At 59.7% G+C, this 18,666-nt stretch overlaps 2 protein-coding genes across 5 annotated transcripts in view; one reads left to right on the top strand and one right to left on the bottom strand.

Annotated features, from left to right (window-relative positions):
- Positions 1-4,587: 4,587 nt before the first annotated feature.
- Positions 4,588-5,713, bottom strand: TMEM256 (transmembrane protein 256). The gene is made up of 4 exons (XM_025864142.2): positions 5,565-5,713; positions 5,226-5,257; positions 4,921-5,001; positions 4,588-4,808 (listed from the first exon to the last, which is right to left on the bottom strand). Exons 1-4 carry the CDS (start codon positions 5,647-5,649, stop codon positions 4,665-4,667), a joined length of 342 nt encoding a protein of 113 aa, XP_025719927.1. The 5' UTR covers positions 5,650-5,713; the 3' UTR covers positions 4,588-4,664.
- Positions 5,714-6,438: 725 nt separating this feature from the next.
- NLGN2 (neuroligin 2) overlaps positions 6,439-18,666 on the top strand; it is a 15,240-nt gene continuing 3,012 nt past the window's right edge. Inside the window, exons 1-9 of one of the 4 annotated variants that reach the window (XM_073881627.1) lie at positions 6,439-7,198; positions 8,787-9,044; positions 9,647-10,347; positions 13,201-13,290; positions 13,733-13,783; positions 15,960-16,109; positions 16,301-16,486; positions 16,623-16,815; positions 17,167-17,763. In XM_073881627.1, the coding sequence (XP_073737728.1) occupies positions 9,891-10,347; positions 13,201-13,290; positions 13,733-13,783; positions 15,960-16,109; positions 16,301-16,486; positions 16,623-16,815; positions 17,167-17,763 (1,724 nt within the window). In that variant the 5' untranslated portion in view covers positions 6,439-7,198; positions 8,787-9,044; positions 9,647-9,890. Of the gene's footprint in view, positions 7,199-8,368; positions 9,045-9,646; positions 10,348-13,200; positions 13,291-13,732; positions 13,784-15,959; positions 16,110-16,300; positions 16,487-16,622; positions 16,816-17,166; positions 17,764-18,666 lie in introns of those variants that run through there. The other 3 variants (XM_073881626.1, XM_073881628.1, XM_025864326.2) reach the window with 3 other exon arrangements.

Below are 18,666 nucleotides of genomic sequence, written 5' to 3' on the forward strand. Positions count from 1 at the left end.
GTACCACCAAGAAGGTGGTAGTTGAGCAAAGACCTAAAGAAGGTCAAGGATCGAGCCAGGCAGACATCTGGTGAAGGATGTTTCAGGCAGAGGGAAGGACAAGGGCAAAAACCTTGAGGGAGAAGTGTGCCTTACTTGTTCAATGAACAGAAAGGAGGCCAGTGTGGCCGGAATGGAGTGAACCAGGGAGAAGTAAGAGAGGTCACAGGAACCCGAATCACGTATGGCCTTGCAGACCATCGGATTGGACTCTGAGTAAATTGGGAAGGATTGCAGGCTTTGGACAGAGACATGAGACTGACGCACACAATCGGGAGTCCTCAACTCTGGCCACAAGACAGAATCATCTGGGTGCTTTACAAAATACCTCTGCGTGGGCCCCAGGTCCTATTGACTCAATTAGAATATCTGGATTAAGGTGCAGACAATAGAACTTTCTGAGAATTCCCTGAAGATTTTAATGTGCAGCTAAGGCTGAGGACCACCGTGTTACAGAGTCTCTCTCTCAGGCTGTTTTGTCCAGAGTAGGTAGGTATAGGTAGGCAAGGGCAGAAGGACATTCTTGCAGAAAGCTAGGTGGGATGTGATGGTGGCTTGGACCAGGGGCCGGAGTGGTAGGTGGGGTGCCGGTGGTGAGAAGTGGTCAGGTTCTGGTTACGCATTTAGCCAACAGGGCTTGATGGGTTGCTTGGATACAGAATGTGAGAAAGAGGGCAAGCCAGGTTGACTGAGGTTGGGCCCAGGAGGCCCTGCCTGGTTGGGCTCTGCTCTTCCTGTTCTGTCATTTCCTGCCTGCCCACTCCATCCTGAGCTACAGGCCCTCCTGTTCTCCCTCTTGACTCGGTCACAGTGTGGTTTGTCCCTTTCCTTCTGGTGAACTATTCACGCTGAACCCCAGCAGGTGGGCAGAAGCCTTACCAGTCCCCCAGAGCAAAAGGAACCCACCTTAGTGTCTACATGTAACACTGATCACATTGTATCAAATTATTTTTTGCTAGGGTCTGTCTACACTGCTGAAGTCTGTCTCTGCGTGTTCAAGAGGGGGAGAACTCTGGGAGTTGGACAGAAGAGAGTTTGAATCGCAGCTCACTCCCGGCTCCGATACAGAACAAGCAGCTTCACCTCTCCTAGTTTCACTTCCTGCTCCCTTGTAGGACCGGTTGAGAACTGGACACAATGTGCAATAATAATAGGGACCAATTACCAAGCAGGCCTTATTTATCTTGGTTCCTCAAGGGCCCCTCCCACTGGCAGGGTCAAAGCTAAGGTGTTAAGGATCACATTACAGGGAGGGTGGCCATTCTGGATGTTGGGGGTCTCCTCCACCTAGAGGTTCCCTGTGTCCCACGCACTGCCTGGGGTGAAGGATGGAAATGCCAGCAGGGGCCCTGGACTGGAAGCTTGGAGCCTGGGGATCCTGTGCTGGCTGGGACACTGGCACTCTGGGCCACTCTGGCAGCCCCTCTGAGGCTGCCTTTTAGTCCTCACTAAAATGAAGAAATATAGTGATCTTCTTCTAAAAAACCTCAGATCATGCCTCCTCCCTGGATATAAATGCTTCCATGGCTCCGCACTGCCCTCAGAAGAGAGCCCAACGAGTCAGCCCAAGACCTTCCCGCATTTGGCCCCCGGTATCCACACTTTTTCACTAAGACCCTCTCCTGTCTTCAAGCCAGCCACCAAAACAAATTTTTTAAGATTTTATTTATTTATTTGACAGAGAGCACAAGCAGGCGGAGCGGCAGGCAGAGGGAGAGGGAGAGGGAGAGGCAGGCTCCCCACTGAGCAGGGAACCCGATGCAGGGCTTGAACTCAGAACCCCGGGATCATGACCCGAGCCGAAGGCAGATGCTTAACCATCTGAGCCACCCAGGCGCTCCCGGCCACGAGGAATTCTTTCAGGTCTCAAATGCGATGGACCCTCGTCTGCTTCAGGGCTGCCTTGGAAGCCCCTACCTTAGTCTGGAACACACCCCCACCCCCTCCGCATCACTGCGTCCTTCAGGTCCCCACAGAACATTCTGGCACACTGCAGCTGCTACAGAGTCTGGAGCTCAGCAGGGACTAGAGTGGGAGACGGAGATTCTAGGTTTAAAAGAATTCAGATTGGGGCCCCTGGGTGGCTCAGTCGTTAAGCGTCTGCCTTCGGCCCAGGTCAGGATCCCAGGTTCCTGGGATCGAGCCCCGCATCGGGCTCCCTGCTCCGCGGGGAGTCTGCTTCTCCCTCTCCCACTCCGCCTGCTTGTGTTCCCTCTCTCGCTGTGTCTCTCTCTGTCAAATAAATAAATAAAATCTTTTTTAAATAAATAAAGAAAGAATTCAGATTGTAATTGAAGATACGGGGCTCAAGGAGATTACCTGAAGATCCTCTCATTTAGAGAAGCGGTCCGTACCCTTTTGAATGCACACCTTCCAAAAAATTCGGCACGCACCTCCAACATACCACACAGATATGCACTTGATGAAACATACACAAAAATGGAAAGTGATAAGGCTGATGTTAAAGTATGTACACACAGGAGTGCCAAGGTTCTTTCATTAGAATTTGAAAACCAGGGATTTAAACTGGGTGGCGAAGGAAAAGGGGCAGAGTGGCCACAGCAAAGAGGGAAAACCAAGAGTGGCGTGAGAAGCCAGGATGTGTTTCAAGGACCGTGTGGCCAACTGTGTCCAATGCTGCAGAGGCTGAAGAAGACAAGACTGAAAGTCATCCATTGGATCGGGCAACCAGGACGTCCCAGCGACCCACGGGATCCTTCCAAGGGTGTTTATGGGGCAGAGGTGGGATGGAAGACAGGACTGGCTAGGGGCGGTGGGGGGTCGGCTGGGTAAACCTGAGTCCAGATCTTCCCCGAGCGTCCCGACTACTACCTGCTTGGATGCATCCCAGGCATTTCAGAAGCAACCCATCCACAACGGACCTGTGACCTGCCTCCCCTGAGCTGCCCCTCTCTCTGTTCTTCTCATCCGAGTAACAGCACCTCAGCTAGGTGTATAAGCCAGAAGTCTCCGGCTCATTCACCCTTTCTATCTGGTCCATCAGCAGGTCCTATCAGTACTACCTTCATAATACATTCTGACCTGGGCCCTTTTGACCATCTCTTCCACCCTAAGCCAAGCCCCCACCACCATCTCATACGTGGGCCTCCTGACTGGTCTCCCTGCGGCCATCCTGCCTTCCTCTTCTCTATGGGTTCCCCAGGTCTTCTAAACATAGATCCTAGCATTCTCTTACTTTAAAAACTTTCAGCCATTTACTGCTGCGTTACAAATGAATTCTAGCTGCCTTATCAGTCCCTGCAAGGCCCGCACGGGCATCCAGGGCCCCGCATACCCACCCATCAGCCACACTGGCTTTGCTGCTTCTCCAACGCGCCCGATTTCCTCCTGCCTCGAGGATTTTGAATGGCTCCTTTGTAGTCTGTTTTGAAAGCTATTCTTCCTGCCCAGAATACACTTCCCCTCCAACCTTGTGCTTGACTAACTCCTGCTTCTACGGGACCTCCTCGGTGAGGCCTTCCCATCTGAGGGAGCACTCCCTCCACTACCCCATTCTCCCCCTGGCCCCCCGTTCTGCTCCTTCAAGCACAAAGCACAACTCACCCCGATACATTTGTACATTAAGTCGTTCCAGTCCGTTTCTACTCCTAGATGGGAAACTCCACGGGGAAAGGATGGTGTCTGTCTTGTTCATGGTTGAACTTCCTTGTAATGTGTGTCTGACACATGATGACCACTTGATGAGCCCTGGCTGCCCCCTACATCTCTTTGGGTTCCTTACCTGCTGTGGGTGCCGCTCCAGCCTGCCTTGCCAACTTTTCTCCCTCTCCTGCCTAACTCAAAAATTCCGCCCACCCCACACTGAAGATCGGGGAGCCCCCTACTCCTCCCTTTCCCACCTCTGTCTCTGTTCATGGTCTCCTCCACACAACAAAGCTCTTTTAAGGATCATCTCAAGCCCTCTGAAGCATTTTCTGACCGCCCCCTATACATGATGATCTGTCCCTGTGTTGAACCGCAAAGTATTTTATAACTCATGGCCCTCCTCCTGTGCTGCCTTGACTGCTAGTGGGCTCAAGAAATTTGTGGGCTGGGGCGCCTGGGTGGCTCAGTTGGTTGAGCGACTGCCTTCGGCTCAGGTCATGATCCTGGAGTCCCGGGATCGAGTCCCGCATCGGGCTCCCTGCTCGGCGGGGAGTCTGCTTCTCCCTCTGACCCTCTTCCCTCTCATGCTCTCTATCTCTCATTCTCTCTCTCTCAAATAAATAAATAAATAAAATCTTGAAAAGAAATTTGTGGGCTGACAGGGCTGAAAACCACTACCCTACAGCCATCTTCAAATTCTGGTGAGCATCAGAACCACTGCTAAGCTTATTAGAATACAGAATCCCAGGCGCCAAAGAGCATTTCGGTAAGACTCCGCATTATTTCAAGCACTCTTTATGACCCTGAGGTCCCCCGGTCTAAGAACCTCATAACTTGAAGGGAACAGAATCCCCAGACCCAAGATTCGGTCTCAGGAAAAGGAGGGAGTCCAGAGGTTGACAATCCCTACCCTTCTTCCTCCAAGATGAACAAAGACTCAAGTTCTTTATTTGCCTTTCTCTTTTAATCCCCTCCCTGCTCCAACTCTCCAAGTGCCCAGAAATCAAACACAAGGAAGCTCAAAGAGCCAAGGCAAGCCAGCCCAAGATGAGCAGGCTCCCTCCCACAGGGGCCAAAGTCTGGATGCTGGGGTCTCCACTCAGAGCCTGGTAGTAAAAGCTGGTGCAGAATAAGGTGGTTCCAGAGGCTAGCAGTAACCCGGCCTGAAGGAGACACAAGAATGCAGGCCAGTAAGAAAGGGAGCGGGTGGGGCTTGGTCAAGGTTAGGCACGGCCGGGGTGGTGGTGGTGGTGGTGGTGGTGGTGGTAAGATTACCCAGAGGGGCTTTCTGCAATGGGGCACCCCTAGCAGGGCCAGGCTGTGTATGAAGTGGTGTTTGTTGGCCTTGTCAAAGAGCTGTAAGAAAAAGAGAAAGGTGGGGGGGTGGGGGGGTACATTTCCTAAGCAACGCTGCAGACTGGATCCCGGCTGGCCTCTCCCCCAGGCACCCACGGCTCAGGCTGGCCGCCCTCGGCGCTCCGGAGCCCCGCGCGCCGCCCGTCCCCTGCTTTCCGCGGCGACCCCAGACTTTGGGCGCTCGTCGACCCGGAAGCTGGACAGCCCCAGCGCGGTTACTTCACCTCCTTCCCGTAGGCATCCGGAAACTGGGCGCCTGTGGAAGGAGAGGCAGAGGTTACCAGTCCGAGCACCGGCCTCGACCGCCCCAACTCCCGGCGGGACCCAGGTGGACACTGGCGATAAGGAATGTCCCCGGGAGACTTCTGAGTGGTGGAAACACGCATGGGCACTTCTGGGAACCAAACTGGACCGGGCCGGGGTCGGGGGGGGGGTGCCTTAAAAGGGTCAGGCTCCGAGGGCTGTCGGGCACCTCCCACAGACCCCGCCCCTGCACTGGACACCCCCCCCCCCACCAACGGTCGTCGCCCTCGCAGTGTGAGCTCCGTCCCCAGCCCCCTGACCGTGCGCCCCGTAGGAGGCCAAGCCTAAGGCCCCGGCTCCGGACAAGGCGCCCAAGCGGCGGAACGCAGTCCCCGGCCGGGCCATGGCAGCGGATGGTCACGCGCCGGACGAACACCACCCAGGCCACCCGAGAGGCCAGCCAATCCCGGCCTCCCATGCAAATGATGTCCACGGCTGCCCAATCCGGGCCGGGTTCATTTCAGCGTCCAGGTCCTCACCCGGATACTTGCGCCTGTGTAAAACCTCTGCTGAGTGGCGAAGCTGCCTGGCGGGCGGAGAAACGAGAACCAATTAGGGGCGGAGGAGCGGAGCAGTGAGGGGCGGGGTTGGGAGGCGGGACTAGAGGATTTGCGTCACGGATTGGCCCACTTTCAAAGTTGATCGCTTCTTCTAACACCTACCCCCCCCCTCACCTCCGGCCAATTTCCAAAGATCCCGGTCCCCACGCAAAGTTCCGCCTCTTTCCCCACTGGCTCCTCCTTTCCAGCTTTAAACCAGACCCACTCCCAAAAAGAGGCGGCCGCTCGTATAGCCAAGCCCCACCCATCGCAGTCAAACCCCGCCCACTACCGAGATGGTCCCGCCCACAGATGCAAGGCCCCGCCTTCTTCATATGATGCCCCGCCCCCTGTGGTTCACCACCCACCCACCCCCCGCCTCCTACCCGCCCCCAACCCACCAACCCCCAGAGCCCCGAGGGTGGGAGACCTGGGAGGGGGGGAATGACTCCACCCTGCCCCGGCCCGCTTCGTCCATCCGTCGGTCTGTCCGCTCCCGCCCCCTTCCACCGTCTCCAATACCCCCACACTCTGGAGGGCGGGCGGGCAGGCGGGTGCGAGCGAGGGGTGTGCGCCGCTCTCTCCGCAGGGGGCGGGGGAGGCGGCCGCGCGGTGACGCGCGGGGCTGCTGCGGCTGCTCCGCCGGCGGATCATCACTCTCGGGCTGGGATGGACGCGGGGCGGGTGGGCCCTGGCGCGCGGAGCCAGGAGTCCGGGCCTCCTGGCTTCTGAGCGTCCCCCGAAGCCTCCCCCCTTACCCCTGCTTCCCCTCCTAGGAGCCCTGCCGACCCCCACCGCGGGGCTCCAGACTCGGCTCCCGCCCTCCTCTGACTCCCTGGACCTCCCCCTCCCGCCCGCCCTCGGGATCGACTAGATCCCTCCCCCTCCCCGAGGATTCCGGCTGGATCCCTGCCCCTGCACCGCGGATCCTGCGTTCCCGGGCCCCGGGCCCCTGGGGATTGCCGTGGACACCTCCTCCCGCACCCGATCCCTTAGGATCTTCCGCCGGTACCACCTTCTGGTCCCTCGAAGCCAGCCCACGGAGCCAGTGGATTCCCAATCCAGTCCTTTCTCGTTGCCCCCTCTTTGCTCCGCCGGCCCCACTGCGGGGTTCCCTGTTCTCGGGTTCCTCCTGACCCCATCCCCTACCTCTCCTTTTCCCGGGGATCGACTGGGTCCCGGCCCCGCCCCCCGGGGCTGGGGCGATCCCCCTCCCCCGCCCGGTGAGGCGCTGCGGGCGGGGGCTGGGCCTGCGGGGCCGCGGGGGCTCAGAGGCCGCCGCCCCCCTCCCGAAGCCCGTCCGCCCCCTACTCGGAGCCCTGGATGGAGGCACCACGGCCCCAGGGCTGAGCCAGGTAGGAGCTAAGCCGGGCCGGGTGGAGGGGGGTGCGTGGCGGTCCACTGGGGTCTCCTTCTCCCCGTCTCTCTCCCTGCGCCTGGTTTCCCCCCAGCCTGCTCTGTCTGCGTGTCTCCGCCTAGGGATGCTCTCGCCGTGTCTCTGCGTCTCGGTCTCTTTGTCTCTGCCTCTCTCCAGCCCATGAATGATCCTTTGAATGGGCCCACAGACCCCGTGTGTTCCCATCTCCCCCTCCCCCTCCTTCTCCCCTTCCCGGCCAAGCCATTTTCCCCACTGCAGGAAGGGGGGGGGGGGGGCCTGTGGCCCGAGCCCCCCTCCCTCAATTCTCCCCGGCTGGGGGAGTCAGGCCCCGGCAGGAATGGAGAGAGCAAGGCAGAGGAATAGGGAGAAGGAGGGGGAGCAAGATGTGGCAGACAGAGATGGGGAGAGAAAATGGGGGAGACAGAGGTAGGAAAGAGGGGAGAGGGAGAGACAGAGAGAGAAGGGGCTTAAGGGAGAAACGTGGGGAAGAGGTTTGAAGGAGAGAGAGAGCTGAGAAACGGGCAAAAGGAGGGAGATGTGGAGGAGAGAGCTGGAAAAAGACTGAAGGCAGAAGCCGGAGCAAGCTGGAAGAGGCCAGGAAAGATGCTCTGAGGGAGCGCTATGGAGGGGAGAGAGATGGGGGGAGGGCCCCAGTGGGAGGCAAGAGGGGAAAGAAGCTGGCAGCCAGGAGGCCAGGGACCCAAAGTACCTTAAGTGGGGGGGGGGGGGGGGGGGGCAGAGTCAGACCGGGTTAGTAGGGGGGGGAGGGAGTGGTGGGCCGGTGGAAGCAGAACCCAGCCCTGCACAGACAGAGGAGATCCTGAGGGAGCCAGCCCCAAGCCTGCTGATGGGGGGACAGGAGCTTAAGAGGACCTGAGGAGGGGGAGGGCATGACTGGGTGTGTGTGGTAAGGATTCCTGTGTCCTCGTCTCTGGAATAAATTGACACCTGCAGAGAGCCACCCGCGGGCTGGCGCCTGGCTCCGAAAACCCCGCGTCAGCAAACAGCTCTGGTGGCTGGGGGGGGGGGGGGGGGGGGGGGGGCTTGCCGGAATGACCTGGGTGTCTGCCCCTTCGGTCTGATCTTGTCTGTGGTCCTGCCCCTGCCGTGTCCTGAGCATCCAGGCTTCAGAGCAGCAACTGTGGGGGGCTGGCAAGGGGAAGGGGAGGTAAACAGCTGGGATGGGACAAGAAGACAGCCGAGGTTTGCCCCCAGGACATGGGTCAGAATGCCATGCGTGGAAGAGGCATCTGGGGTCCAAGGCTGTTGGAGACCGCGGGAGGGGGGCAGCCCGTGGCCGCATCTGATGCCCTCCAGACCCACCTCAGCATCCCTTCTCCTCAGCCAGAGGCCTGGTCACTAGGGCTAGGCTCTGATTGGCCAACAAGGGGCAAGAGGCGGATCTTTTAGGGTTCTCTATGCCCCAATCTCCCGCTCCCCTCAACATACACACTTCTTTCTCTATGCTAAGGTTGGGGAAAACTCTAGCATTCTGACTCATGCCTCTGCCCTCCTGCCCTGAATGTACCCCCTAACCAAGCCAGCCCCTTCCTCTCTTCCTCCAGACCCCCCTCCAGGGTTAAAGCTGCAGCCGGTTGCCGAGGTAACATTGCGGGGCAGCATCCCGTCGCCCAGCAACGGGCTGCAGGATCACGCATCCGTCCCTGGATTTGCCCCTCCAGCAGCATCCCCTCCCTACTCCAGCCCCTGCCTCAAGGCACCTTAACTTCTGATGGAAGAAATGAGGAAGACCTAGGGAAAAGGGGTCCTCCCTCCCCTGCTGCACAGATCCGTAGGGAATGGGCTGTTGAAGGGAGGAAAAGGTGCTGGGATTGTGTGGTCCCAAGAAAGGCCCCAGTCTGGCCTGGGGTGCGGGGTTCAATGCCATGAAATTACAGCTCAGGAGTAATTAACACGTATAAACAAAACCCGCCACTTCCTGCTAATTAATGACTTGGTATTTTTATTTTCTCTTCCTTGTCTATCTCATCCCTCCCAGGGAGGTGGGAACTGGGACTCCTGAGTCCCTGAGGAGAGCCTGCCTGGGAGGGATAAAGCAGCTGGAAGGGTGGGGAGGGCATGCTGGGTCTGGGGAGCTGGCCCTCCTTCTCCTCTGGCTCTGTCCTGGGTGTATACCACGTCCCGACCCTATCCCTAGCCTTAGACTTTTCTATCTGGGTCCCTGCTTTGGGGATGGGGTTGCTAGGGTTCGGGGGGAGGTGCCAGGCAGGGGGCCTGAGGGCGGAAGAAGTGGGGGGCAACTTGGTCTGAATTCCAAGTCACTAACCACTTGTCTCTTGTTTCCCTGTTCCCTTCTGTCTGCCCTGTTCAATTTCCCTTCCCTTCTTCCACTTCTCTGTATTTTTCTGTCTGTCTGTCTGTCTGTCTGTCTGTCTCTTGCATACCCCGCGCCTCCTCCCTGCAGATCGGGCCTGCCTTCACCTTCTCCCACTTCCTTCCCCTTCCCCACCCCTTGCCCCCTCCATGGAGAGGAACAGACCCTTTCTCTGTCCAGTCTAACCCAGGTCCCTCCCCACCCCCCTCCTCCCTCCTTTCCCCCGCCCCCTCCTCCCTACTGGGGCGAGGGGGGGCCTCCCTCCCTCTCCCCCCCTTCTCTCTCTCTCCGAGGGGGGGGGTCCCGGGGAGGGAGGGGGGGTCCCCCGATCAGCATGTGGCTCCTGGCGCTGTGTCTGGTGGGGCTGGCAGGGGCTCAACGGGGGGGAGGGGGTCCCGGCGGCGGCTCCCCGGTTGGCCCAGGCCTGGGCCTCAGCAGCCTCGGGGAGGAGCGCTTCCCAGTGGTGAACACGGCCTATGGGCGAGTGCGCGGCGTGCGGCGCGAGCTCAACAACGAGATCCTGGGCCCCGTCGTGCAGTTTTTGGGCGTGCCCTACGCCACGCCACCCCTGGGCGCCCGCCGTTTCCAGCCGCCCGAGGCCCCCGCCTCGTGGCCCGGCGTGCGCAACGCCACCACCCTGCCGCCCGCCTGCCCGCAGAACCTGCACGGGGCGCTGCCCGCCATCATGCTGCCCGTGTGGTTCACCGACAACTTGGAGGCGGCCGCCACCTACGTGCAGAACCAGAGCGAGGACTGCCTGTATCTCAACCTCTACGTGCCCACCGAGGACGGTAAGGGCGCGGGCACCAGGCTGGGCACCCCGCGGACGCAGCCCCCTCACGCGCATGCAGACCCCCGGGCTCCCCCCCCCGCCCCCCGCCGGGAGCTGGGCCTTTGTAGGGGCCACCCCCGAGGGTGAGACCGGGGCCTGCCAGGCAGCCGCAGGAACGACCCTGCAGACAGCCACCCCAGAAGGTCCTTGTGCCCGCAGAGCGAGCAGCAGGTACCAAGCTGGGCTGATAGACCCCATCCCCGCCAAGGCACACACGCAGTGGCCACCGAGGGCCAGCAGGCACTGGAAGCATCTCCCCCCACGCCCAGCCGCCCACCCCAGCGCTGTCCCACCTCCCACCCCCAGGACCCGGCTTGTCCCTGAGAAGTACCCACTTTGGTTCCTTCTACACCTCAGACACAACAGAGACACCTCGTTTTTCCTCCCGGTGTGCATGGGCACACTTCTGTCTATCCCATCGCATCCCCAGCGCCTCCCGCCAGCTTAGTGCGTCTTCCTCCCAAACCTCCGTCCCCTGACCCCTGACACACCCCTGAAGGATCAGGGAGGGCCCCTCCTTCACAGCACAGCCGGCCCATCCCCCTGAGAACATCTTTCCCTCTGGGCTCCCGGACCCCCGTGGCCGGCTCTCCTGGAGAAGGAGCTCTCCAGTTCACCAAGGCAGCGCTCCCAGCACCCCCAGCACACTGTCCCGGAAAGTTCTCCACGAGCCAACCTTCGGCGCACAGAGTATCTTTCAGAGTACCTTCCAACTGTCTCCAACAGAGATACTCAGCAGAACTTCAGCCGGCCCCCAGGCCCGGCCTCATGAACAGCCCCGCGTTAGCCTTCTGACACTCCACAGAGGCCCCCTCCTGGCAGGCCGCTTTCCGCCAACTATACACATGGGCCTGGTACCCAGGAACCCCTGTATGGACACTGTAGGCACCAGCTACCCGCACGTCAGGTGCCCACGTGCCACTACACCCCGGGAATCGCGACTCCTCAGCACACGGGGTCAGGTACCCCACCAACCTGCACACTGGCCACGTGCTCCAACATCCCACGTATCCAAATTCCCAGGGCCCTCACACAGCACACACCCCAACGCCTCTCGGAAACTGTGTACCCGATCACCCACATAGACCCACGCTCCCCAGTATCCCCAGTTAGAGATCATGTGTCCTAGAAACACCCATACAGAGACCTTGGCCCCAATAACCCTGCACGTGGCCCCTCACACCACAGTCCCCAACACCCTCCACACTTCCCAAGCTTTGCTCACCCCAACTCTACCTACAGACCACCTGTATCCTAGCTTGGGCTGGGACAGCACACCCAGCGAGCCTACACCCTACCTGCAGATCAGGCACTCAAACACCTCACTCCCAGCACCTCGGGTTCCAACCATCCGCCCTCTGTTCTTCCTCCCAGCCGTGCACCCCATAACAGTAATACCCCTCCCATGGAAACCATGCCTCCTAGCAACCCATGCCCACAATGCACGCAAGTGTCATCCACTCCAATCCCATCCAGATCCCAAGCACCCTAACAGACTCTTTACCCCAGTACGCCCTATGTGCCGTCACACTCCATGGGAGAGCCACCCACCCCACATCCCCCTGCCCTCTCGTGGGCCACCTAACCCAGCAGCCTGCCCTTCACAATGGCCTCTGAATCATTCACTGCAGGACCTCTACGCAGCCTGTCCATCTCCATGCTCTCCACTCACAGCCTCTCCGCCCCGCTTCCACCTCCTTGTAGGCTGTCCATGCCAGTGTCCCCCTCAGTGGGCTATCTCCTCACCCCTCATGTGGAATATCCACCCAAGACTTACCACCAATGGGCTGTCCACCCCAACACCTCCACACACAATGTCCACCCTGCCCCCCACACCACCTATGCCCACACCTTCTGTATTTTTAACCATCGCTTATCACAGAGCTGCTTGGGGCCTGACACATGCAGGTGATCTCACTGAATCTTCACACCAGCTCTGCAAGGAAGATGTTGACTCAGGCAGGTGCGCGTGCACGCGCGCGCGCGCACACACGCGCGCACACACACACACACAGTATTCTCACGCTCACGCATGCCCTGCTGATTTCATCCCCATTCCCATCCTGTTGTAGAGAACAGACCCCAATCCTAATGGGTCCCTATGGGGCAATCATCACCAGTTGGGAGAAGCCTTCAGTGGCTGGCCTGGACCTTGCCGACCCATCCGTGCCCATGCCAATGAGGAGAAACCAATCAGCAGGGGGATCCCCTCTGATTTCTGGCTTCCAGCTCCCCCCCGCAACCGATTTCCCCTTCTGAAAGAAGCCTGGAACCAAACTCTTTGAGCCCAGTCTGGGGCCTTTCCTTGACCAGGGGAACACTTCGTGCCTCCCAGCACCTCCTGGCCCCTTATGTGTCAGGCTGGCTCAGGGCACTGTGTTTCCTGTTCCCTATCTGTGGACTGAACCCCGAATTGGGGAGGGGGGCTTTCTGGCATCAGAACAGTGTCGGGCAGGGCGGGGGACGGGGGGAGGTGCTCATGTCCCTGGTGGGCAGTTGACCGTTCTTGGTGGGGGGAGAGTAGGCCTGGGTGAGGGAGGAGGTTGGGGGGTGCAGAGGGAAGAGGTGAAATGGAGGGCAAGACCTGATGACCCCTTTCCCTGCTTCGCCCCACATCGGGGAGGTGGGGTGAGAAGCCAGGCCCCTGAGTGCGGATGGAAGAGGAATGCTGGCCGGGTGAGAGGCTGGGCAGGCGGGCAGGCGGCCCTAGCTGACCTGGCCCCAGCCCTCCAGTGGGGAGCCGAGGGCTTGAAGGGGCTGTGAGCTGCAGGGGCGGGCGGCCCCCAACCCCATCCTACGCTCTGCCCTCCAGATTCTCCAGATGGGTCCTTTCTGCTGCAGCCCCTCCCTCGCAGCCTGGGGGAACAGGCAGGTGCCCGGCCGGCCCCGAAGAGGGCCTTGTGTGAGTGGAGACGCTGGTGGCACAGCTGGCCTTGGCCTCCGGGGCTTGGGGATGGGCCTCCCCTCCCCACCCCGACCCCCACCTCTAACACCGTTTCGTTTCCAGCCATTAGCAAACACTGCGACAAGCCAAGTCAATATGTCTTAAAACAGGCCTCAGCCCACTCAGGCACCCCACCCCACCCCCACAACCCAACCTTTTCTTTGGGGCATGACTTTTTCCGGGGAGGGGAAACAAATTTGGGTTGTAGAAAACGTTTTTCTCTTTTCTTGGTTTCTTTTTCTTGCAAACAAATTTTGCTTTTTTTGGCTTATTTTTTCTGCCCTCCACCCTCCCCTTTTCTGCTTTCTGTCCTCCCCTCCCCATCCACCGCCTCCCCCCGACCCCCATCTTTTCCCCACAAAATTGTCCTTTTTTCTCTGTTTTGTGTTCCCGGTCTTAGGTCCGCTCACAAAAAAACGTGACGAGGCGACGCTCAATCCGCCAGACACAGGTAGATTTAAAAATCCTGCTGCTGCATGTGGTTGCTGATTAGAGGATGCTCAAGGCCCGGCCCCTAACTAAATGCCCCGCCCCCCCACAGCCCTCAAGGCCCCTCAGTCCTTTCTCCCAACTAAAAACGAAAAAGAAAAGAAAAGAAAAATTTGTAATAATTGGACAAAAGAATTATGAAAACTTCAAACGAAATTTGAACAATGTTGGACCCACTAGCAAACCTGCAAGCCAAGCTAAACACGGCCAAAAATATAAGTGAAAAAAGAAATTGGAATGTCAGAGAAAACAAAACAAAACAAAACAAAACCACCAAAGAATTGGATAAAATGTTTAGAGTTCGACAGCAATTTGGACTGTTTGGAGACTTGCGAAATGTAACATTTGAAAACAAAACAAAACAAAACCAACTTTAATTTGGAGCAAAACTACATTTGAAAAAACCAATTTTTAAGTTGGCAAATTGATGGCACAATTGAAACGTCAGAAACAAACCTACAATTTTCAAAAAGCCTGTCAGATGCAGAAAATGCAGACACTTGAAGCGAATTAAAGAATTTGGAAATTTTTGAAAACAGGGCCCAATATCTTGAAGTTTCACCACAAAATTTTGAAAAAAAAAATGCAAAGAACTTTTTTTCTTTTTTTCTTTTTTTCCAAAAAAACGGATCTTTTTGGTTTTTTGGTTTTGGTTTTTTGTTGTTGTTTTTTTTTTTTTTTTTTTTTTTTTTGAATCTGCCCCCCCTGCCCCCCAAGAGCTTCTTGCTTTTTGGTTGTTGTTTTTTTCTTTCTTTCTTCTTTCTTGATCCTGTTTTTTTGTTGTTGGTTTTGAATTTCTTGTTGCCCCAGCCCCCCCTCCCTGCTCCTTCCCTTTCGGACCCCCCCCTCCCCCCACACTGGGAGTGGAGGTGACGGGTGGGGAGGAGGGGGAGAACTGAGCACTTGGAGAGAGGGCCTTGCAGGGAGGAGACTCTGGCCTGAGTCTGGCTGGAAGGCCACGGGAGGTTCCGGAAGGAGGGGAAGAGCAGGCTTTGGAGAGGACGCAGAGAGGGCGGAGCCCACCAGGTGGAGGGAGGTGGCGGAGAAGGTCTTAAGAGACTGGAGGCCGCAAGCTGCCCGTAGGGGTGGAGGAGAATGTCTCAGTGTCCTGTGGGCTCACCTCCTGGCAGGACAAAAGTTTCTAGCAGGAGAACGGAGGCAAGCAGAGCCGCCGGGGACTGGCTGTGGAGGCCCAGGCCTGGCTCTGGTTTGTTGAATGCCCAGCCTAGCCAGAGATTGCAAGTGTCAAGAGAGAGGAGGGCCTGTGGGCCATGGGGGACCCCAGCGGGCGCTGTGGCTGAATCATGGAGGGCTGCAAGGAAGGGTACTGGCCAGACAGCCTTGGGGACCTTGGCAAGCCCTCTCAGACTCCCACCCTCTTCCGGAGTCTGTCACGCTTCAGCCTGGTCACGTGGCAGTGATTAGTGGGATTCTTTGGGGACAGGGCAAGAGGGGCGTCCAGTGCAGAACCCAGGGTCAGGCCAGCGGGGGGGTGGGGGGGCGTCTGAGACTAAAGAGCCGTACCCTGGCTTTATCAAGCAGGCTCTTTCCCACCCTGCCTCCTGCCACAGTAATTAGGCTGGGGGTTGCCATGGTAACTGGGGAGGTGACCTAGAAAGGAATTAGGGCGGGGAGGAGACCAGGCCCCCAGGGACCCTAGGCTGGCACCCCCTCACCCACAGACCAGGCTACCACGTGGACCTGAGACCCAAGGCCCGAGTCTGAGCAACCGCCCGGACCCTCCCAGCATCTCTAGCGCTAGAGCCCACCTTGGGAGTTTGCTCTGCCTCGGAGCAGGAAGGAGATTTGCTGTGTGTGTGTGGGGAGGGCGTCCCCTGGATCCAGCAGATGCCCTGGGGAGGGTCCCCCCCACCTCTTAGGCTTCTTGGAAGGCCTGTCTGGCGTTTGGAGAAGTGTCGCGGGGCAGGCCGGCAGGAGGTGGGGTGGGACCCTCGGCCAGGGCTCCGTGGGGAGGGAGGGAGGGGAATCCGGTCTTGCCCCCCCAGGGACGGGAGAGACGTGTCCCCTGAGCTCCGGGCTGGTCCTCCGCAGGCCTGGGAGCTGGGCGGTGCTGCTGCTGGTCTGACTGTGTTCTTGTCCCCCAACCCTGGCCCGCCGCCCACCCCCTCCCCGCGCAGATATCCGGGACTCTGGGAAGAAGCCGGTGATGCTGTTTCTGCATGGCGGCTCCTACATGGAGGGCACCGGGAATATGTTCGATGGCTCCGTGCTGGCCGCCTATGGCAACGTCATCGTGGCCACACTCAACTACCGCCTGGGGGTGCTCGGTGAGGGTGGGCAGCCAACTCGAGGGGCTGGGGGCTGGGCGGGGGGGGGCGCGTTGCGGGGGAGCCCGGTGGGCGGTGTTCCTCTAGACCCGGCAGAAACAGAATGGCCTCTGGGCTGGACTGAGCTGCCCAGAAAGGGGGCGAGGGTGCTCGGACACCCCCAGGAAGCCCCTTTCCTCCTGTGCTTCCAGGCTTTCTCAGCACCGGGGACCAGGCTGCAAAAGGCAACTATGGACTCCTGGACCAGATCCAGGCCCTGCGCTGGCTCAGTGAGAACATTGCCCACTTTGGGGGTGACCCCGAGCGCATCACCATCTTTGGATCGGGGGCCGGGGCCTCGTGTGTCAACCTTCTGATCCTCTCTCACCATTCGGAAGGTACCAGCCAGGCCTCGGCCTGCCCCTCCCGGCCCGGTTCCCACCCGCTGACGCCCCCCGGGGTCCCCCCCCCCTCCCCCACTTCCCACCCTGGGCGCAGACAAGCCCAGCCTGAAGCCTGCGCCTGTCCTGCCAGGGTTGTTCCAGAAGGCCATCGCCCAGAGCGGCACGGCCATCTCCAGCTGGTCTGTCAACTACCAGCCGCTCAAGTACACGCGGCTGCTGGCCGCCAAAGTGGGCTGTGACCGGGAGGACAGCGCCGAGGCGGTGGAGTGCCTGCGCCGGAAGCCCCCCCGGGAGCTGGTGGACCAAGACGTGCAGCCCGCCCGGTATGGGGGCGGGGGAGGGCCGGGGCCTGGCGGCTGCTCGCCTCGCTGCTCCCAAGGCGGTTCAGGGTGCGAGGTGCCCGCGGGCACTCCGTCCGGCTGCAGGCCCCTCTGCTGGCCCTGCCTCCTTCCCTCGGGAGCCTGCCCCACGTGGAGGCACCCAAACAGAGCGAGGGTGCACAAGGGGCCACGAAGCGCATCGGGGAACACTTCCCGAGAGGCTGAGTGCCCTGAAGGACTCAGGAGATTTGACCCGGGGGAGAAGGAAGGGTCTTCTGAGCAGAGGGCCCGGCAGGCTAGGAGCTGAGAGGAGGCCAGGGAGCAGGTGATGAGACCCTGACCCCTTCTCCCCAGCTACCACATCGCCTTCGGGCCCGTGGTGGACGGTGACGTCGTCCCCGATGACCCTGAGATCCTCATGCAGCAGGGAGAATTCCTCAACTATGACATGCTCATTGGCGTCAACCAAGGAGAAGGCCTCAAGTTCGTAGAGGACTCGGCGGAGAGCGAGGACGGCGTGTCCGCCAGCGCCTTTGACTTCACCGTCTCCAACTTTGTGGACAACCTGTACGGCTACCCGGAGGGCAAGGACGTGCTTCGGGAGACCATCAAGTTTATGTACACCGACTGGGCCGACCGGGACAATGGCGAGATGCGGAGAAAGACTCTGCTGGCGCTCTTCACAGACCACCAGTGGGTGGCACCGGCTGTGGCCACTGCCAAGCTGCACGCCGACTACCAGTCCCCTGTCTACTTTTATACCTTCTACCACCACTGCCAGGCTGAGGGCCGGCCCGACTGGGCGGACGCAGCGCATGGGGACGAGCTGCCCTACGTCTTTGGCGTGCCCATGGTGGGCGCCACCGACCTCTTCCCCTGCAACTTCTCCAAGAATGACGTCATGCTCAGCGCTGTGGTCATGACCTACTGGACCAACTTCGCCAAGACTGGGTGAGGGTCAGCAGGGCTGGGTGGGGTCCCCCCCCCCCCCAGGCCAAGGCACCCACGCCCTGCATCCTCGGCACCCTGTCCCTCACTCCTCACACAGTCATTCCTCCATCATTGCCTTCCCGACCCAGACACCTGCTGGACACCTTCTTCTCTGTGCCAGGCACTGGGCTGCCCGTTGGAGATTGACCAGTGTCAGAGAGGGTCCTGTCCTTCCGGGGGGGGGGGGGGGGGCGGCGCCCTTGGTGGCTTTGGCTCCGGGTCTGTCTCTCCTGGCACTCTGCTCTCCGTCTGATGCCCTGGGCTGTCTATCTGGGTAAGGATTTGTGTCTGTCTCTGTCTCTGTCTCTACATCGCTCTCTTCGAATCCACTGATACCTCTGCCTTTCCCTCTACTCTCTCCATCGGTTGGTCTTTCGCTCGCTGGTCTCACCCTGGCTGGCTGTCTCCTGTCTTTGTGCCTCTGTTCCGAAATGTGTCTGTCTCACTCAGGCTCAGATTCTGCCTCTCTCCCCGGCTATGTCTCTGCCCGTCTCTGCCCCTGTCCTCACCTCTGCCCGTCTCTGCTCCTCCGACCTCACCTCCGCCCGCCTCTGCCCCTCCGTCCTCACCTCTGCCCCTCCACCATCACCTCTGCCCCGTCTCTGCCCCTGCGCCCTCACCTCCGCCTGCCTCTGCCCCTGCGTCCTCACCTCCGCCCACCTCTGCCCCTCGGTCCTCACCTCCACCCGTCTCTGCCCCTCGGTCCTCACCTCCGCCCGTCCCTGCCCCTGCGCCCTCACCTCCGCCCACCTCTGCCCCTCGGTCCTCACCTCCACCCGTCTCTGCCCCTCGGTCCTCACCTCCACCCGTCCCTGCCCCTGCGCCCTCACCTCCGCCCACCTCTGCCCCTCGGTCCTCACCTCC

The sequence above is a fragment of the Callorhinus ursinus genome, unplaced genomic scaffold, assembly GCF_003265705.2.
Source record: "Callorhinus ursinus isolate GAN/ISIS: 27379988/994484 unplaced genomic scaffold, GSC_fseal_2.0 scaffold43, whole genome shotgun sequence".
In the NCBI taxonomy this organism is placed as follows: domain Eukaryota; kingdom Metazoa; phylum Chordata; class Mammalia; order Carnivora; family Otariidae; genus Callorhinus; species Callorhinus ursinus.